Here is a 20,355-nt window from a genome sequence, read left to right on the forward strand (position 1 = left end):
AGATCAAAATATGAATTATTCCCTGCGTAACTTGACCATATCTTGAATTATATAATAATTTTGTATATACCTATATGAGTCCCACATTCAAAGTAAAGGTTAAACTTTGAAATTGGAATGAGGATTTTATTGTTCAAATACTTAAGGCTTAACAGCTCAATACATTGACTATACTAATTTGATTTAAAGTAACGTGAAACCATGTATACATGTATGAGAGGGTGTGAAGTGCGCATAAATATTTGGCTATGTTTAATTTCAAGGTAATAGCTCCGCTTGTTTACTCGATAACTTAATCGTGTATTAAATGATGTGAAGTTTTCTTTGCATACATGTTAATCTATAGGAGAAGGGTTTTTTCGCACAATATTTACGTGTGTCACTATAATGTTATCCATAGGGATCAACAATAAAAATTCAGCATTGATTTTCTAATTTAATTTTTTGAAGTTTTTTTAACTACATTAAACACATGTTAAACTAATTGAAATAAATATGAAGCATGGAAACATGTCAAAGATTATTTACTTTCAGCGACTTTAAGATAGTACATAAATGTGTGTCTTAACATAACATAATTTCCATATGAATCAACTCAAAGGAAAATGTTACGATTAAAGGACACATACTCCAGTGTTTCACATATTTATTTGCATCTGTGGATTCATCACCACTATATAATTATCTCTTTCGATGTTTTAAAATGTGCAAAAGTTACTTAAGATACGGCCTATAAATTAATTTGTAGCATAATAGTGCCCCCCCAGTTGTGTACTGTAGTACTATGTTTATTCTTACACATACTGTTTTCTGTACATATAGGTGATACCAAAGGTGTATATGAAGTCACCGTGCTTGAGGAACCAAACAGTGTCACAGTCAACCAAGATGTGTCACCAATGCAAACGTGTGTGGTGGAATCAACAAACGTTCCGACAAACCAGCAGCCACATGTGCAACAACCTCAGACTTATGGACAAAGTGAACAGCTGAATTGTACATTTAGTCAGCAGCAACAAAATAGGCAACATGAACATACAGATTTTACACCGGAGGAGGAGCAAATCAAAAACGACATAAGGAATACGGATGTATTATCTAAACATTCAGAACAAAATATTTTGAATACGACACTCAGTCATATTCACACAGACGAATTATTGTCAAGAAAACTGAAAAATGAACCAGCATACTCTTCAGATGGCTATGAACAACAACAAACACAATTACAAACACCAAAGAGCAATGAACTTTGCATCTCAGAAGGTAAAGGAAATGACATTAATAATGCAGGTCATACCGAAAACAGAATAATTGTTTTTTTTATGTACATTGTTTATTACTTCCATGAGTTTTACAGGGATACCATTATGTTTCATCGTTGAAAGAATTAACGGACGTTGTTCGAAATTAAAGTCATAATCTTAAATCAGGAAAATATTACACAAAGCGTGATAACTAAATGTAAGGATGCAATTTATCGTTTATAACCATTGATGTATGTGTTGCATATTCAAACTAATTTGCATATAGCGTATAGGTTTGTACTGCTGTATTGTAATATGAAATTCAGAAATAAATTTTAACACAATACTTTGCTTGTACAAACAGGTGGCATGGAAACTGTATCAAAAGTAATCAGTGATAAGCCAAATATTGACAGCATTAACCAGACAGCATCCCAAGTTGAAACGTGTGAAGTGGAATCAGAAACCGTTCAGAACCACCAGCGGCAGCAAGCGCAAAACCCACAGCCACATCAAACAAATGAACAGCTGGAGTGTTTGTCAAGTCAACAGGAATACCAGAGACAACCGCTTAGTAAAATTCAGCAAGACAAACAAGAAATTACACAAAAAAAACTGGTGGAGAATCGGATTGCGAGTACAGTTTGTATGACAGAAAGTCCTATTCATAGACAAGATTCTGAAAGATTGGTAGAGAAGGAAAATGATCCAGTGGTGTCTTTAGATGGCGATGAACAAACAACTGTACATTCACACAATTCTCCAGAGATCAATGACATTAGCATCAAACAAGTCTGTAACAACGATGGAACCGACATAATGGAAACAGCAGGTTATTTGTATACTATAATTATCTTCAATATGCCAGCTTACTTATGATGAAATGAAATATCGACACACCACTAATTTGTTTGGCGTTGGAACATTTTTTTTTTTAATGTCTAGTAAGATATTAAATTTCAAAAATAATATTAACACTTCACTTTTTACAAAACAATTTAACATGGTAAAATACAATATCATTTTCGAAAACAATATATCAATGATGGCAACCAAACTATAATAAAAGTTGTTAAAATCCTGATATTAGAAAAATATTGGGGTTCATAGATTAATACATTCTAACATAATTTAGGTATTCAAGTTGAAAAATATAAAATTGACACGTACAGTTTTTGTAAATCCTCCATATTGTGAGAGCGTACGATAGTAGAATAAAATTATTGTTTCACAAATAATTTAAGCCACACACCTTGAAATGAAGTACATGTTAATCAATACATATAGATGCAATTTGAAAGTTTGCAAAATTGTCGTTAAATCTATAGCCTAGTTAGCAAGTAATTAATTATTTTTTTAAAATTTTAAAACCGAAAGTAGGATTTCTATACTTATACATACATTTCGACTAACGCGATTATTTTTAAGTTTAAGCGCAAAAAAGACGGATATCTACCTTGTAATCACCAGATATATTCTAATTGAGATAGATACAATTAAATTTATAGCCTAGTTAGCAAGTAATTTATTATATTTCAAACGGTACCGCATTTAAAACCGAAAGTAGGATTTATAGACGTATACGTCCATTTCGACAAACGCGATTATTTTTAAGTTTTAAAGCGCAAAAGAGATGGATATTTTCCATGTAACCACCAGATATATTCAAATTGGCATAGATTAAATATGTTTCTTATTTATACTTAAATTTACTATGCCATGTAGTGCATTTCAAGGTGTGTGGCTTTAAGAGTTAATAATTTTTGTTATGAATTTCATTATAACGACTAAATTAGCCTACAAACTCATGTAAGTCTTGATGTTTCACCTTTTTTATGTGTATTTTTAAATTGTCGTTACATTTTTACTTTCCTTCTTTATGTTTTATCGTTTGTTAAATGAGTTTACTTTTATATTTAAATTTTGACAATATACTTTATTTTATAATTTATTGGTTTTCATTTTAGGTTCGAGACTCATTGGACGCTTACAACTAAGCATTTAAATCAATTTATTAAACATAAACAAACAATTTTTTATTGCAGCAATTAGAAATACGTGGACGATGGTTGAGGCACCAGAATGTAATGAAATGGACGAAATTAGCAAACGCGAATCACAGAGAACTCTACAAGGTAAACTGAATAAACAAAATAGTACTGAAGGTCAGGATGGTTTGCAGGCAGAAGCTGTCCAAAATATAACTTCGGAAACAACCGTCATACAATTTAAGAGTAGCAATGTTGATACAGGGGAAATTCAAACTGAAGAAACACCATTGGCAAAAGTACACCGTGAAAATGATAACGAATTAATTCACCCTTTACAAACCGACATTCCACCAACTAATGTCCAAGGACGTGAAGATGGTACCGGAAGCAGAAAAACAGACAGTGATGAATCTACAGAAAATACTAACAGAGACCATTCAGATTATAGCGGAAGCAAGATGGGAGACAATGACGATCGTAAGAAAAGAAATACTGAAGACAACGCATATTGTAGAACAAGCAGGAAGAGTAAAAATGCAAACAGTAACGAAAAGGGAGATGGTGATAGTATACAGTTCAACGAAAGCATGGAGGGAAGCGATGATAGTTCAGTCGAAAGGACGACCTCTGATAAATATTCGCATAACAACAGGAAAGAGAACACTTATGAATTTAGAGAAAGATCAAAGGCAGACATCGATCAAAAAGCAAAGGATGGGACACATGAACTACTTACATCGGTAAGATTTACAAGTAATAGCATACCTGGTCACATATTAAAAAAGGCGCGATTAGAAATGTTAGATTCCTAAAATATAAAAATTGTTATCTAATGGGCGAATTATTAATGCACCCGATCTTTACTTTATGGAAATATGTAATGATCTATACAGAACTCGAAAGTATTTTTTTGTGTTATCATATTGTGTGTGTGTTTATTCCCATGCTTAACTTTGCGGTATGGTTTAAAGTTTTGTACATTACATTCTAAAACTAATTTCGTATAAATTATTTGATAAAAGTTGACGAATTAATTTTACGCAGATAGCGCACTATTGAATTGCAATAGCGACGCAATGATCACATACCACTAGTCAAAAAACATATTTATAAAATTTGTCGCTATTCTGTCTGTATGGCCACGGATTAGTTTATCTCAAACAAGGGTCGAAATCGCGGAAATCTGTAAAATGTACACATTTCCGAATGCCGGTCAAATGCGATATTTTTCGGCTTCATCGACAGAAAATAAATGACCTGTCAGGTCGACAATATTCTTCTTTGACAAAACAAATAGGTTACACTCTTAATAAGCATAATATGCCAGTAATTAAATGCCATCGCTAGTCTTTTATTCTGTTGTTTATTTTTTGAGTTTCAATATTCTTGCACAGGTTCTCCAAACTGCATACATTTTAGGTTTAACCATATTCTTGTACAATACAGGAAATTGCATATAATGCGACATAAAAAATTAACATGCTTAAAGCTGGGGTCACCGCATTGGAACGGTCAATACAAAGCATTTGGTGTTTAAACCAGTTGAATGCCATTTTATCGCTAACATGCACGTGTAAATTAAATAATCTCCATTGAAACATTATTAGCAATAAATCGATACAATATAATTTAAATTCGATTAAATTGCGATTTAATTATTCATTGGTCTAATGTGTATCAGAGCAACAGAACAATGGCTTTCAGAGGCACGATGAATTGAAGTGAATTCAAATATCTAGAATATTCCTTCTTCTTTACAAGATTTAAGAACGTAGACATGCATATAATCCAATTTCAGATCATCGCAATCCATCTCATGAAAAAACCGTTATTCATGCTGTATTGTTTTAAATTCATTGCAATGAATTTTTTATTTAATGTATAATTAAGTATTCGTATGTATTAAGTATAGGACATTCGGCGGGTATATTATGCAAATCCATCCGGACGACAAACAAATTATAAACGTATTTCTTTAATTTCAGAAACATAAACAAGTTCAACAGCAGACAATTTATACAAGGTATTGATGATTAACATCGTGATTATTTCGTTTATTATTTTTGAAAAAACAAAACAAAACCGTGTTTGATTGCCGTTTTTTTCTATTGCTTACTTGCGCGTCCTTTTTACAGATCCATTATGAGTAATGTTAATAATACATACTTCCGAATGTTGTTGAAATGAACGAATATAAGATTCGATATTACAGGCACATGATAACTGTATGTTTCCATGCCCTTGTCTCCAAGAAAATGCTGAAGAATGATGGAACAGTTGTTTTGTCGTTCGCGTTTGATGAAGAGAATACGAATGTACATTTAGCCGTTGCAAACAGGTAACAAAACAATTTGTGGTTCTGAACTTATGGTTTTAATAATGATCAGGATTTGTGTAAGCTTCTAGTACAAATTTCAGAACAGGAAAATCTCACATGATACAACCCAACTGTATAGATCAGCAAAGATGTCAAAGTTTAAATGTAAAAGCCCTGAATATGAACACGTTGAATGCCTCTATGCATATTGTCATTATAGATTGATTGGAAATATCTTTATAAATATATGAAGTGGCTTCTTTTTTTCAGAAACTTCGGTAAATTTGTTGAGTATACATACACAACACATATTCATAAAGATATTTTGGCAAATGGAGTTCTTTACAAATACTGCGTTGTTCAAGGGAAGGACACGATTTTTGAAGACTATTACATTCAGGGGTCATTAAACCCCTTTAACTATAGACGACTACATGTATCCAAAGAAAAACAAGGTATCGATATAATTCCTACAATAATCATCTTATTCCTATGTGGTTATCAGTTTTATTTTTGCATTATGGTCGCCTTCTTTAAAGAATTCCCATCTGATCAACATTGACCACATCGGGGGTTAAATGCATGTACTCTCATTTGGTAAACATGATCTGTTAATATGCTAAATATGCTTGTTTTATTTTATTGTGTTATATAATAACTCATGTTTAAGTTAAAACATGGCATCAATACGATGGGATGGTGATAAAACCACAACAAAAAACCGGATTGTTGAACAACATTTTGGCCTATATTCATGACAAACTAAAGAAAACCTGTCATGAGCATCTGCAACTTTTTGTTGATGCATTCGCTCCAAGTTGGTTTAAACCGGACAAAGACTTAAACGCATTAACCGAGACATTTCAAGAATCACTGGAGAGCCTAGATGACGTCATGCATGGGTTACGGCAAGTGTATTTACATGATGCAAAGGTATTCGATTCCGATCAGCAATTTAATTTACAGGTAATTGGAAACAATTTTCTGTTATGCGATTCATAAGTATGTTTAAAAGATACCTTTTGCAGAAATGTTATCATTCTGCACGATTGTTAACAAGGCTGTCTCATAATGGCTGAACAGTTTACATGTTTTACTTTTGTAGTTTATACAATAAGATAAATATATATAATTCATCTGAAAGCGTTTGCTAATTTTTGTTTTGATACGCGCTAACTTCGTTTGCATTTACATACTTACAAAACTAAACTAACCAAATTTACATTTATCGTTTTATATAATATATACGTATCGTGTATGACCCTATGTTATTAACAACTTACGTGAACGCAAATTTCGGTAAAGAAAGTATGTACATACATTGAATAGTGTCGAGTAGTTTGGATACATTCACATGCTTCTCACTGTATGCCTTGTTTATTTTAGATCGCTAAAATACTGATCGCCCCCATCATGGCATGTTTGGAACACAACGATCAACGTAAAAACATATTACGAGCCATGACAATAGCAATCGTTTGCAACAAATTACAGGTTGCATTATCGCACAAACATTGGCAACGTGTATGTAGATGCTTGTTATTGAATCCCGACGCACAAAAGAAGACATGCCCGGAATATGATGAATTGCGAATGCATTTCGGAACCGAGTACGTTACGACGTAAATGCATATGTTAAATATAAGTTTTTGTTTGTGCCAATTTTCTTCATTTTTATGTAAATGAATGTTTTAAATATTGAAATGTTTGTTCCGAATATTTGTTACATGATTTGGGTTTCCCCAGGGAACATGTAAAAATCCTAACAAAGCTTTAAACCAAGTCAATATCGATAAAACGAGATCAAAATATTTGTATTTACAATATAAACGCCGATTTTGACTATGGGTCAAGTGGGGTCAAACAAAAGTTGAATAGATCAATTTAGATTATTTCCCCAACTCTAGAAATGACAATTACGATTTAATCTTGTTTATAATTGGGAAGAATGTTTAATAACATTCCAAAGTTAAGAATTTGGGTGAAACGGGTACCGGTTTTTGGGTTACAAACTATAACCACCAGGTCAAATCCTAAAAAAGCGTTAAACAACTATGATTCTGCCTTAATAAAACTTGGACATACTATTTATATCTTCAAAACCCAAGTTCGAATAATAGTCAGATGGGGTCAAAAAATGGGAAACTAGGTCAAATCCTAGAAAAGCCTACTTTACAGGCCATATTCATAAATTAATCAAGGAACCTTGTTCGGATCGTTTATCTTGACACTATGAATTCCAAGTTTTAATTTGGTTCAAGTGAGATTTAAACAGGGTCATAAGGACTCATCTTTATACAACCTTGTTACTAATACAGAAGTCGTCATAATTATTTAAAAATGGTTAAAGTGGAACAGAATGTTAATCTCGACAGTTTACACATCAAGTTTGAATGTTGGTCAAGCGGTGATGAATCACTCGGTAACCATGTCAAATCTACGAAAAACTATGTATAAACACTTTTGGACCCCACAGTCTGTCTCAATCTAGAAGAAAATAAGCCTGCATACTAATCATGACAGTATCAACGCCAATGTGAAATTTGTTTCAAGTTGACTAAAAAATAGTTAAAATATCTTTAAAATAAAACAACTAATAAAAAACTTGGTCGCATGTCAAATCTTCGAAAAAAGCTTTGGTGAGCGCTTGAGGATTATCGTGGTCATCTTTTGAAGTTGTGTGTGATGTGTACAATATTTTTTGGGGCATTTGGTTACCTGTCATATATACTAAAAAAAACTAGCTGTTGGAAACAAGAATATCCTTGATAAATTTACCGAGTGCCATTGATCCTAAATGATATAAAAGATTTGCAAAAAAGTGCATACCATCACGAATCTTTGTGGTATATACAGTAATGACTTCGTACCACCCGAAATAAAAAGTCTCAAAGCAGTGCTTTAAAGAAACCAGTATGATGTTTGACTTTGATTGCTATACAAACTGACTCGAACTAATATGGCATTGGTGAATAGTTTTTTTTCCAAGGTCGTTTTGAAAGTAACGTCAATTAACTTTACTGACCGGGTAAACGTAGTTGGTGTTTACAGTATTTTGATTTTACATCGAATGAAAGAATATTTTCTTGCTGGTCCTTTAAAATTTGCATTGACAATACACCAAACCTGTTTCAGAATAAGTTTTTGTTTCTGGTTTACTTTTATAGCGCCATACACAGGGGTGTGCTGCATGTTATTACATGCACAAATACATATCTTAAGGATCTTAAAGATCCTTCCTGGATGTTTTGCTGTCCACTGCTGCATTTCGTAACAGAACTGTGTCGGCCATATGATAAACCCGAAGAAGATATGACACATGCAGCAGCAATTCCGAAGTGGTGGGGTGTCCATGAAATCAAACAAACAGTAGACTCATTTTGGAAAAATGACAGCAGTTGGCATATGTATGTGATATTCATTTATTTTCTACGTATGTTTACGTTAAACGAAATTATTCTTGTTAAGTTAAGCGCAGACTATGTCTATGTCTGACGAATACAAGCTGAAATTTCACTAACGGGTCCCTTAACAGTTGTTTAAAAATGCAATGTGTGTTAAACAAATCCGCGTTTTACTAAATAACAAACTGAGATATTTTAAGATAAATTTAATTGTTATATCTATTTGTTATAAAATGCAAGGCCAGTAATTGCATATGTTGTCTCTACAATTGAACTTTTACACTGATGCTAAAATAATAATCCTTGTTACATTTATGATTTGATATCATTTGGGATTAGAGGGGTAAAGGTCATTTTTATAAAAACTAGAAACATATGTTTCTGTGAACTCATTAAAAATTATTTCAGAAATTATTATGTAACATTACTAATAACTCCGTCACAAAGGCGAGGGTGGCGTACGGCAATCACAATGAACCGTCTGTTTGTCTGCTCGTCTGGCCGTACAAACTTGTTTGGAGAACTTCTATTTAAGAAATAGTAAACCCCACTGAGGTCCCTATGACATTATAGTGACCAGCCAGGCAGCCACAAACCGTGTATGGACCGAAGCCGTAGGCTGAGGTCTATATACAGTTTTTGGCTGCCTAACTGGTCACTATAATGCCATTGGGACCGTAGTAGAGTTTACTATTTCTTATATTACACCGAAGAGTTTCCCCTGTATCATTGAACAGTGTTGTACCGGCTTTCCGTACTTTTATTTTTCAAGCAACTAAATGCGCAAACGATGACGTATATCGTGTGACGTAGTTTCTCTGAAGAAACATTCCAGTTGTAGCTAAATTCTCTGGATGTTAAGGACATGTCGGACGTGGTGTTTTTTTAACAGTTAGTTATTGTTTAAGGCATCGAACGAATGCAAAACGTATTTCGGATTGTGTGTTTATCATACATAATGTAAACTTCGATAGTAATACAATAAAATAGTGTGATTTAAAATAAGTTTCGATAAAGGGATGGAAGAATAGAAAACGGAAGTGAATATCGTTTCCACTTTATTCAAATTATTTTTATTGTATTGTATTTTATAATCATGGGATTAACGTTGGCATTGAGGTAAGCGTGTCGTTTATTCTTAATTAAGTTGTTGGTTTTTTACTTTTTTTAAAGCTGAAAAAGTGTCAATGCTGTTCAATAAAACGCTTCAACACAGTGCACATTTACTGGTGTGTAACCCCGAACGGTACATATACAAAAAATAGTGTCCGGTCCATATACTCTTAGGTTTCTCTATCGCATTTTACAGACTGAAACCGGTTATATAGATATAGAAGGACCAATATCTCTGAGGTGTAATATATATATAAATGTATTTAAAAGGGTCCCTTTTTCTTTAGATTGTTCGTTGTCACAGCTTGGACCAATCTTTAGTTAAAAAACCCGTTGTTTTATGGGAATACGTGAAAGGTTATGTGATTGGTTTAACAGGTGTGATGATAACTTTGTCGACACATGTCATTATTTTTCATTATAACAAACAATTCTTTATACATTTGAGAGATAACGTGTAACGGTGACGCTTACGTATATAATTCGGACACGTTTTAGATTGCGGCCGAACGGACAATTACTAATTTGTTTTTTGTTTTTTTGCATAAACATCAACTCACAAATGTTTTAATATACCGTTGCAAGCTTTTATGTAGTCGTATTGATTTTGCAAGTTTGCGTTTAATATATGCTATACCTGGTTTTGTGATAAAAATATGAGCTATCAAAAACAGGGTGAACAAAGTACAACTGCCTTGGGGCAAGAACTACAACTGAAGAATAAATAAGCAAACTGCATATCTCTTGTTTGTTATTAAAATATTCCGCGTTAGAATGTATAACTAAGTAAACTAATTGGATAGTGAAACGAACATGTTTACATATTTAAACTATTAATGCATGTTACACAATAATTTTGTTTTTAGGTCCCTAACTGATGTCTTAAAGCTGATGATTCCATTGTTTGACATGGATTTCTATTTGCCGAGAAGTATCACTGCAGCATTGTATCCAACGGAAATGGTTGAAATTATTGCTATTGCAAACTTCCCATTTCCCATTGAAACGATGCTTGCATTTCTCTTCCATTGGAGCAAATTCGTACATTCCGATTCCGAAGCGGTAATACCTGTGTTTGTGTTTAGTTTATATAATACGCTAGATAGATAGCTCATATAACGCTACGATTTCAATTTACATTAAAATTTAACATACGACTACATGGGTAGTCATTCAATTTTCCTTCGATTCATTAACAAGTAACACTCGTTTGTAATTATCGACTAATTCTTTAGAAAAACTAAAGACCATATACTTATGAAATAAATCAACATCAGTCAATGTTAGATATCCATGATTTTCAAATCGTTAATTATTAAGTAAATTGCTTTCATTATTTCAGCGTGTAGTAGATTGCCTACAGATGGTGTTATCTGGATTGAATCAGAGCATTCAAGCGTCCATGTATGTATACAAAGGATTGTAAATAATAACTTATGTTAAATTGTATCTATACTTATGAAAATATGTATAGCTCTATCTGAAGTAGTCAACAACCTTTATGGGTTTTATTAACCCTAACCTTCCCAAATCGCATATGTAGGTCACCATAGCATAAAAATAGAAATCTTATCATCTGAAACCGCAAATTTAAGAGGTTTTACATTTTGTGTTTAATATTCTGTATTAGTCCTTTACAAAGATTGTTAAAATAATGCCCCTGGGGTCAAAACTGGCTCGATAATTTTTGGCCTTAAGACGAATTGCTTGTAAGTTCATTAATGTAGCACATGGACTTACAAGTCTTCTTTTCCGAACCACAGGGCTCAGAACTATGCAGAAAGTGGTCAGGTACACTTTCTTTTTCAAATCATTTTGCTGAGGTTACAACTTCCAGGGGTACCATTATTGATAAAATTTTTAAAGTAAATACATCAAACATCTCTTTTAAAGCCGGACTATTAGGTGTGATCCTCTGTAGAGTTTGTTCAAACCATGCACATTGGATCAAAACTGGCCCAATCCCAGGGTTTAAATAGTTGATATATACTTACATAGCAACCTCGATCTTTCATTATCATCTTTGATCATGCTGGGAACGCCCTAGGGCTCACATGATTTATGTAATATATTATTTTAACATCGACTGTTTTTCATTGCTTTTTCCAATGCCATGCCCCAACAATAATAATTTGATGGTTTATGCCATGAATTATGCAAGCAATTAGTTATAAACATGTAATACAATACACAGGGGTGTTTATAAGAATTTATGTGTCTGAATTTGAGTATCCCTATATATTCCATATTATGTTTTTTGACATCAGATATCGGTCTACCAAAAATATTGTTCAAATCATGCCGCTGGGATAAAAACTGACAATACACCAGATGCCATATGATTTATATAGACCTGCATAGCAAATGACGTAAACAATATACAAAAGCTCTAAAAATGTTCAAATCATGGACCTGGGGTCAATACTGGCGACGCCATAGGGCAGCATAATTATAAAGAATTATAAGAGTTTAATGACTAGCTAAACAATCTTCTTTTCTAAAATAAGAAGGCCAAGTCAAGTAACGTCATATCTTGTTTTCAAATAATTCCACTTGAGGTTAAACTTTGCTCTGCTTGTGGGTGAAGGGATGGCATTGTTAATATTTACTTAAATGGCATAATTATTTAAAAATATAATCTGAAACCAAACAACACACAGGTGCGATATTTGTATCACATAAGATAGTGAACCTCTACAGAAAATATTCAAATTATGATCCTTGTTTCAAACCTTGCTACGCCGTATTACACAGGCTAGCGGCAATCTTTGCCTGCCCGTTGTGAAAAGTTTAAAATGTTGAATTTAATTTATTTGCTACTAATCATGAGTGGCTATTATTCATAAATATGATTTCATTATCTGAGACGAAGCTATTCACAAACAGATACGACACACGTTAATAAAAGATAATTTCAAAATCGTATTGAGCAAGTTTGTGTTCTGTATACAATTATAAACGATTAGCCCGAAACAGTTTTACATGTCAAAGAAAATTTGGTCAAACCATATATCAATATATGAATATGTTTTTTTTCTAAATGATTTTAAGACAAATATTGACTTTGACTCAGTTATGTCATAAGATACGTCTAAAGTTTGCTCTGCATGATCTAAAATGAGCTTGTATTTAAACAAATATTAGTCCCTTGGAAAAAAACATCGCATCGACTCCCAAGCGGAGATAAAGTAATCATTTTACTGATAGAACAAATTGAAAAATGACTTTACGACCGAAAATACTTTATAATAATTATTTTTAATTTATAGTGGACTTGATACTTAGGTTTAAATAACACTAAATTACCTTCGGATACAGATGCGGTTAGAGCTACGAGCACGCATGTATTTAAATGACTGCCACTCTAACAAACGACGTATTGGTGATCAGTTTATATGATAGATGAAATCGAGCATTTGTCTTAAAAGGAAAAAAGTGGGATATTAAGTAGAATTTACGACAGACGTTAATAAAAAGATAGTGTCAAAAACAAATATACTGATAACACGATATCGTTCCCGATGTTTACATTTCTTAAATTTATAATATCAGAAGTTTTATTGTTATTTAAATTTAATACTCTGTTATACTTATACTATAAACAAGAACATAAAACAATGCATTAACATTTTGTTTATGTATATGTATTCAATAATATGTGCAAATTAAAAATAATATATCCTAAAACTTTAAAGCAGGTGTATAACGTTTTCGAACTATTCAATCACTACATGTATATGTCAGAAGAATTTGAGCAAATAAGCATTGCCCATTGTTAATGTGTTAATGTGAATGAAACGTGAATTTTTTCTCTTGATTTTTATGAGATGTACTTGGCATTTTGCACAATTATACGTAAAAGGGAACGAAACATACACAATTTGAATACTCATGTTCAAAATGTCAACGGACGAAGTTACTTTTACTGGAATAAGTCCGTTAAGTTATCGGGATCATATTCGTAAAACGGGAAGCACGGCGGATTGCTAAACCATTTTGCAGAACGTGAGCTATAAATCAAGAGAGCTTATCGATGATAAAAGAAACGCCTTCATCGGCGTAAAAATAGTCATTTGTTGACAGTATTGAACACATTGATTATACCTCATGACAAAGGTTTTTCTCATTTATCCTCATTAAGGGTATATTGTCGGGAGGTAAACAAGATAAATGCGAAGCTTTGTTTTAATTCCCTGTTTCAAATTATTGGTTATTATGCGATCACGTGAGATTAATGGAGCTCTTTTGTCATGCATAATAATAATAATAGTTCTTTAAAATTATTTTAGTCTTTTCAATACTAGTGCTTGCGACTTGGTTTACTTTTAACTAAAAAATCATGGTTTACTTCTTATTAGTCATTGTTGTTTAAGATCGAGATCGTAGTCTTTTCTTGCAATAAAGTTTTATTTTTAAACTGGTTAAATAAAAGATATTTAGAATTTATATTCGCATGGTCTTAATCATGCTTGTATTATTATATTTATCAGGTCACTGCCAAGATTGTCAATGGCATACAAGATCAGCAAAGAAGCTGTTGGAATGATGCGTTCGACACTTAGCGTGTTGATGTTTTCGACTTGGGCCCATATTTTTATTCGATGTATATCCCTTCATGCTAGACAGACAACTTCAGGTGCGACAACTGGTCAGCAAATGAATACAATGAATACAGACTATGAGTCCATTATAAGAGATGTGCTAGAGATCGTAATCAATTGGTTAAACCTGACCACAACCAGCATTGTGTCTTCAAACTTGAAGTCGGCATTGGAGGTAAAGAATTAAGAAAGCGAATGCTATAGTATTGTATTTCGTTAGCTCAGTTGTTCATGTACATGCATGTGCCGTCATTTGTCAGAAGTAAAACGTTTATATAAATGATTAAGACGAGGTGTCGTAAAGTAGACCATGTCAATATGTTCAAGTCCAGTTTAAGATCATAGCTCAACACAAGACAATATGTCACGTGAACACAAGAAGGAGTGGACGCCGTTATGTTCAAAATTAAGTCCACCATGGAAAGAAAATCCACTTAACAATCATTATAAGACGATGTGTCCAGCGCATAAATGAGTGATTAAAATATCAGGGGCTTAAATGTGGTAATGCAAAATACAGTTGTTGATTAAAGTTAAAGACATTGTCCTGATAATAATTTTGCCTAGCTTACCAAACGAGGTTTGTGAATAGTTGTGTTTTGATGACATGTAATAAATATTATTACTTAATTAGTTTAAACCTATTTATGTTTGCTCGATTGCAAAGAAAGCCTAAGGCTTATTTGAAACACTCTCGAGTCCGTTTACTGGGACTAGAACCACTACTTGGTGTCTGTTGGGGAAATCTAAAGAACGCACCCACAGTCGGAATCGAACCCGTGACCTCCCGGACACCATATCCACTACAACACTGCGACCTCTAACTACTTAATTGATATAAGCTTGAACCTCTTTAAACATTCCGAACCTCTGCATTTGTTGTTCATAAGGGGTAACAATAGATTACACAAAGAAAACATCGAATTTCTTTTACCCTGAAGGCGCTTAGCAGAGAGTTTAAATATTTGGTATTTAACATCGTATAGTGGTCCTTTATACAGTTTATTAAAATCTTGTTTTAATTATGCCTCTGGGGTCGAAATTGACCATATCCAAATAATAAAAGACTTACATTCTGTAATGCATTAAAAACGATATAGTTGTGCAACAAACGTTACAGAGAAATTAAAAAAAGGTCAGGTGGTGTACTCTTCGGTAAGTAGCATCGTAAGTTGGTCTTTATTAGGATTGTTAACTCATATGGGGTCAAAATTGGACAAGCCTCAGGGGAGCATGGGAAATATAGCTTTGAAAGCAATATAGGGCCGTTTGAAAATGTCATTAGTATGCGCTTTGAGCGAATAATCTTCATATTATGCGATTTCATCAGACATGTATACAAGAACTACTAATAGAGAAAAAGGCAAGATGTGTGCTTGATATATTTACTGTAGCGAAACTCTTCACTCGATGCTTTTGTGATTATCCATTGTAACGTGTTAATATTAACATGTTTTCGTATGCATTAATTTATTGTGTAAGCCCAACAATTTTCAGAAATGGAACTATGTCTACTGTGCACTCTCCGATGATGATTGGTGCATGAAACAATGGCACGAATATTTAAACTCGGCACTGAGGAAACGTTTAGGCGATGAGGTGAGTTATTTTAAAGTATGTAGCGATTTAAAATCATATGTGCCGAGTGCATATTGTGATTTTTAATTGTTAACTACGTATGTCCTGGAAGAAAGACATATACTCAAATAAAATGCGCGCCAAAGGATGTTAATTGTACATAACGTAATTTACGTGACTTCAATTGTTCATCCCGGCTGCTTATTCACAATGCTTATTTGTAGCGTTTATTAACGTCACTTACGTTTCTTTGGAAAAAACTTTTTTTTTCTACAATATCATTAATTTTGTCGTTCGACCGAAATGTTTTCAACCAATTATATTGTTTTTTTTTATAGATCACAATGTAATATTTTTGTTTCCATAAAAATGAAATTATATACTATTTTCAATTTAAACATAATGAATTGTGCACGTTGGGCTCCTCTCATTATATGAAAACATATTGATATTACATGTTAAGCACGTTTGCGGTAAACTCAATTTTGCTTTCACATAAGTTTGCCTCTATGCTATTGTGTGAATAAAATATTGTGAATAATTGTGTTCATCCATCAATACATGTTGCGATTATAACTTAATCATTCATCCTGCATGTTTATAACAAACTTACTACAACTTTTCACCATGTAGACGGCACTTCATGTATAAGAGCCATGAACCTGATTCTAAGCTTAATGTCACACTTTAGACAAATGCTCAAATCGGGTCATACAAAAATCTGGTTTCGAACTTAACAATATCAGTAATTATAAAATTTCAAAATAAGATATCGTAATATTAAGGTGCACGGTAAATTCTTATGCTAGGTCATTTTACAACATTTACAGACCCTAACTGCATCATTCATTGGATAAATTCAAAACATGCGCAACAAATTTTCCCCATTTTTGTACCGAGACTTACGATATATGGTTTAAGTTCGAATGTTTAAGTTATTCATGATGCTCAAAATACTGACATCATTCAGCTTTGCAGACCGTAACTGTAGCAATTGATAGGTAGTTTTAAACTATTTTACCTGAGATGTTTAATTTGTTGAGGGGATATGTTGCGTGTAATGCGCATGTTTTTACACTTAAAAGCCAAATCCACACGTTTGTTAATAAATAAAATATAATTACATTCTTGACAACGGCCTCAACGCTTTGCCGAAAGGCACCTTGTTTGTCAGTTAAAGGGGAATCACTTAATTGTCAATTTTGTATCTTATTAAGATATTAATGACATATACATATATTCCATAAAATATAATATTTATTTGTACTAATAATCATTCAATACAGTGGATGTTAAGCTTAAACAGATATATATTTTAATGAAGGAGTGGTCCTGTTTCGTAAAAAGCCAGATATGTTGGCACAATTTTGACAGTTAATATTAAAGTTAGTGTTTTTTTCACAGTTTTGCAAGTCTTCTTTCATGAAAACAAATTTTGTGAAACTTTATTGTGAACACGTGGACACATTAAAAAAACCAATGCAGGAATGTCTAACTGCTGTCGCATGCTTGGTAAGTAAACAATTTGAATCTCTTAGGATATAAACACCTGATGTTGGTATTGAAATAGCAATAACGCATTCCTTTGAAGTGAGTCGTAATGAAATTATTGTTTAAAACAAACTTAAATATTTTGGTTATTCAATTTATATTAACTGTTTACTTGTATGTTCCAAATCCATTTGTATTCACACGAACATAATGCATTTTTATTTGACGATTATTATTTCAAAAATAAAAGTTGAGCTGCTTCTTGTTAACAGTTTATCATCAGACATTTCTGCGTATAAAAAAATCTTAAGTTAGATCGTAATTAGTGATGAGATTATATTTTGTTGTGCTTAATTCTTAAAATTATGTTACATCAAAGTATGTTAAACTAGTATATTTTGTATTTGTTTCTTGCATAGGCCGTTGACGAAGGGTATGGTGTAGATTACGCTAGTTTGAAAAAGGAGGAAAAGTACAAGTTCAAAGATCTGATGTCCCGTCTCTTTCGAAAACATTGGCAGTCATGCGTTCTCTCATGCCAAAGTGACCAACAATCCGTTCAGATATTGAACATGGCTTTAAATTGGCCACCGGTACAGTTGTTCCTCCGAAATAAAGGTTCGAATATATAACATTACTTGAATAAACAATGCGTTCTTCCTGTCGACTCACCTATTATGGTAATACCAATAAACAAACCTAACACCATATCCAAATTGTAATGGATGCATTAGACATAAGTACACGGGGAATTAAGTATGCACATATTGCATTAACACAGCTCGGTTCCATGAATTACCCACATATCAATTCCATATGATAAGTCTAAGAAATCAATCCCAAGCCTATTACACGGACAAAATTTGTGTATAGCATTGATTAATTTTTCAAAGGACGTTAAGAAGTATGATATGTCGGGGAGTCTCGTGCAAGAGCAAGACATGGTACTATGTCAAGTTCACAATTAAATGTCAAATTAAGGCCACAGTGTTTGGTAAAACAAAGCAAATAATCATTCTCCCTTTGCTAATCTTTGTCTAGCATTGGTGGATTTTCCAATACCATGCAGGATTGACAATCCGATTACACGGTACCAAGTTCCAGGTCACTGTCCCGATAAAGTTAACCTCTTTGTTAAGAGCAGAAATAGTGTGAGGAGTATTACGTTAAAGAAACTGGTCAAAAGCCAACAATGTAAGGCCAATGATAAATATAAAAATAAACCTGTGAGAAACTTTGTCCAACATGGATGTATGTTCAAATATTGCAGAAGTGACAGACATTGCTTGACAAAGTTTCACGTACAAGCTGTTTAAAAGCAAACAATTTCGGTTAAAGGTATACTTATCTTCAACATAAATAGGATTTAGACATATAATGATGTAAATTTGAACATAAAAACACATTCTTTAATATTAACCTAGAAAGACACGTATCTATTGTTGTGTTTACACAATGTAAGTATGGTTGAAATTTTAACATGCATCTTGTAAAAACTTTTAGTAAGTACATTTATCTGTTTTAGTTTGGTAAGCTTCATGTTAGATTGCAATATATTCGATCGATGTACGGTCGACAAATCGAAAATCAAGCAATGCATACTGTATTGACCTGTGCTTATGCGTCTGGGGTACACCATGATTTGGAACTTTGATCCATAAAACATTCATTTTGTAAAACAATGTTAAGAATACCGAGATATGATACACTTCTTTTCATGGAAACAACGTTAGACATGCTCATTAAACGTCGAATTTGGTTTTGTCCTTGAAAAGAAGTAACTGAAAAAACATGGTAACCTTAATATATAAATGCACGCGCATCAAATACTTGTGTTCAGCTTATATGAGTTTTGAGGAAAGACGTTGTGCATGCTTTTAAGTATATGCATACGTTATTGTATGTAGGTGAAGAAGGAGAGAACCAGCTTTTACAAAGAGATTGCAAACCAAATCTGGATACTATCATACAGATATGTGAAAGCCATTGGGAGGCTCTTGTTAGCGGCAATGTTGAAATAATTATGCTGCAAAGGATTGCGACCCAACTTGGAGTATTTGCAGATATTATGAAATTACTTCGAGGCAACAATAATGTTGTGCATGATCTTGTACTGAAGACAGTAAGCACGCGTGTCAATGAGTTGGAGGCGCTTCGAACAATAACTAGGCAGATGTCTGTTTTTGTTAATCATTGTAGCGAAATCAATGGTAAGATTTTCTTGTGTTTTTGTTTCACAAATAGTAACAAATCGATTGCTTCATTTTTAACTCTATCTTAATATCATCATCAAATTTGAACATCGGTGTGTTTTAAATTGTATTATGAGTTCATTTGTTATCGATATCCAAAAAAGGGAAATGGGTGGGTCACTGTACAAAATTACAGACCTGTATCTCAATTTATGTCCCATATACGACAGTCTTTTCCAAAGCCATGTTTTCACAGATGACGGTACGGTCAAATAATGGGCAAATTATATTAAGGTCATTGAACAGATTTAATGTTTTAAATTTTATTATTTTATCTTAAATTAATCTTAAAAACTATTTATTTACAGGTTAACAGTAACTTACATAATGTTATATATCTGTAACATAATCACAGTTTTCG

The 20,355-nt window shown here is 32.9% G+C and overlaps 1 protein-coding gene across 1 annotated transcript in view; it reads left to right on the plus strand.

Moving 5' to 3' along the window:
• Positions 1 to 20,355, plus strand: part of LOC127852532 (E3 ubiquitin-protein ligase RNF213-like) — a 110,621-nt gene that overhangs the window by 18,071 nt on the left and 72,195 nt on the right. Inside the window, exons 3-18 of the mRNA XM_052386487.1 lie at positions 823 to 1,266; positions 1,612 to 2,079; positions 3,293 to 3,978; positions 5,224 to 5,261; positions 5,451 to 5,576; positions 5,826 to 6,010; positions 6,226 to 6,521; positions 6,942 to 7,165; positions 8,723 to 8,962; positions 10,939 to 11,134; positions 11,415 to 11,476; positions 14,563 to 14,848; positions 16,171 to 16,272; positions 17,656 to 17,763; positions 18,162 to 18,360; positions 19,650 to 19,952. Of these exons, the coding sequence (XP_052242447.1) occupies positions 823 to 1,266; positions 1,612 to 2,079; positions 3,293 to 3,978; positions 5,224 to 5,261; positions 5,451 to 5,576; positions 5,826 to 6,010; positions 6,226 to 6,521; positions 6,942 to 7,165; positions 8,723 to 8,962; positions 10,939 to 11,134; positions 11,415 to 11,476; positions 14,563 to 14,848; positions 16,171 to 16,272; positions 17,656 to 17,763; positions 18,162 to 18,360; positions 19,650 to 19,952 (3,963 nt within the window). The remainder of the gene's footprint in view (positions 1 to 822; positions 1,267 to 1,611; positions 2,080 to 3,292; positions 3,979 to 5,223; positions 5,262 to 5,450; positions 5,577 to 5,825; positions 6,011 to 6,225; positions 6,522 to 6,941; positions 7,166 to 8,722; positions 8,963 to 10,938; positions 11,135 to 11,414; positions 11,477 to 14,562; positions 14,849 to 16,170; positions 16,273 to 17,655; positions 17,764 to 18,161; positions 18,361 to 19,649; positions 19,953 to 20,355) is intronic.

This window comes from Dreissena polymorpha, chromosome 12 (genome assembly GCF_020536995.1).
Source record: "Dreissena polymorpha isolate Duluth1 chromosome 12, UMN_Dpol_1.0, whole genome shotgun sequence".
Classification (NCBI taxonomy): Eukaryota; Metazoa; Mollusca; class Bivalvia; order Myida; family Dreissenidae; genus Dreissena; species Dreissena polymorpha.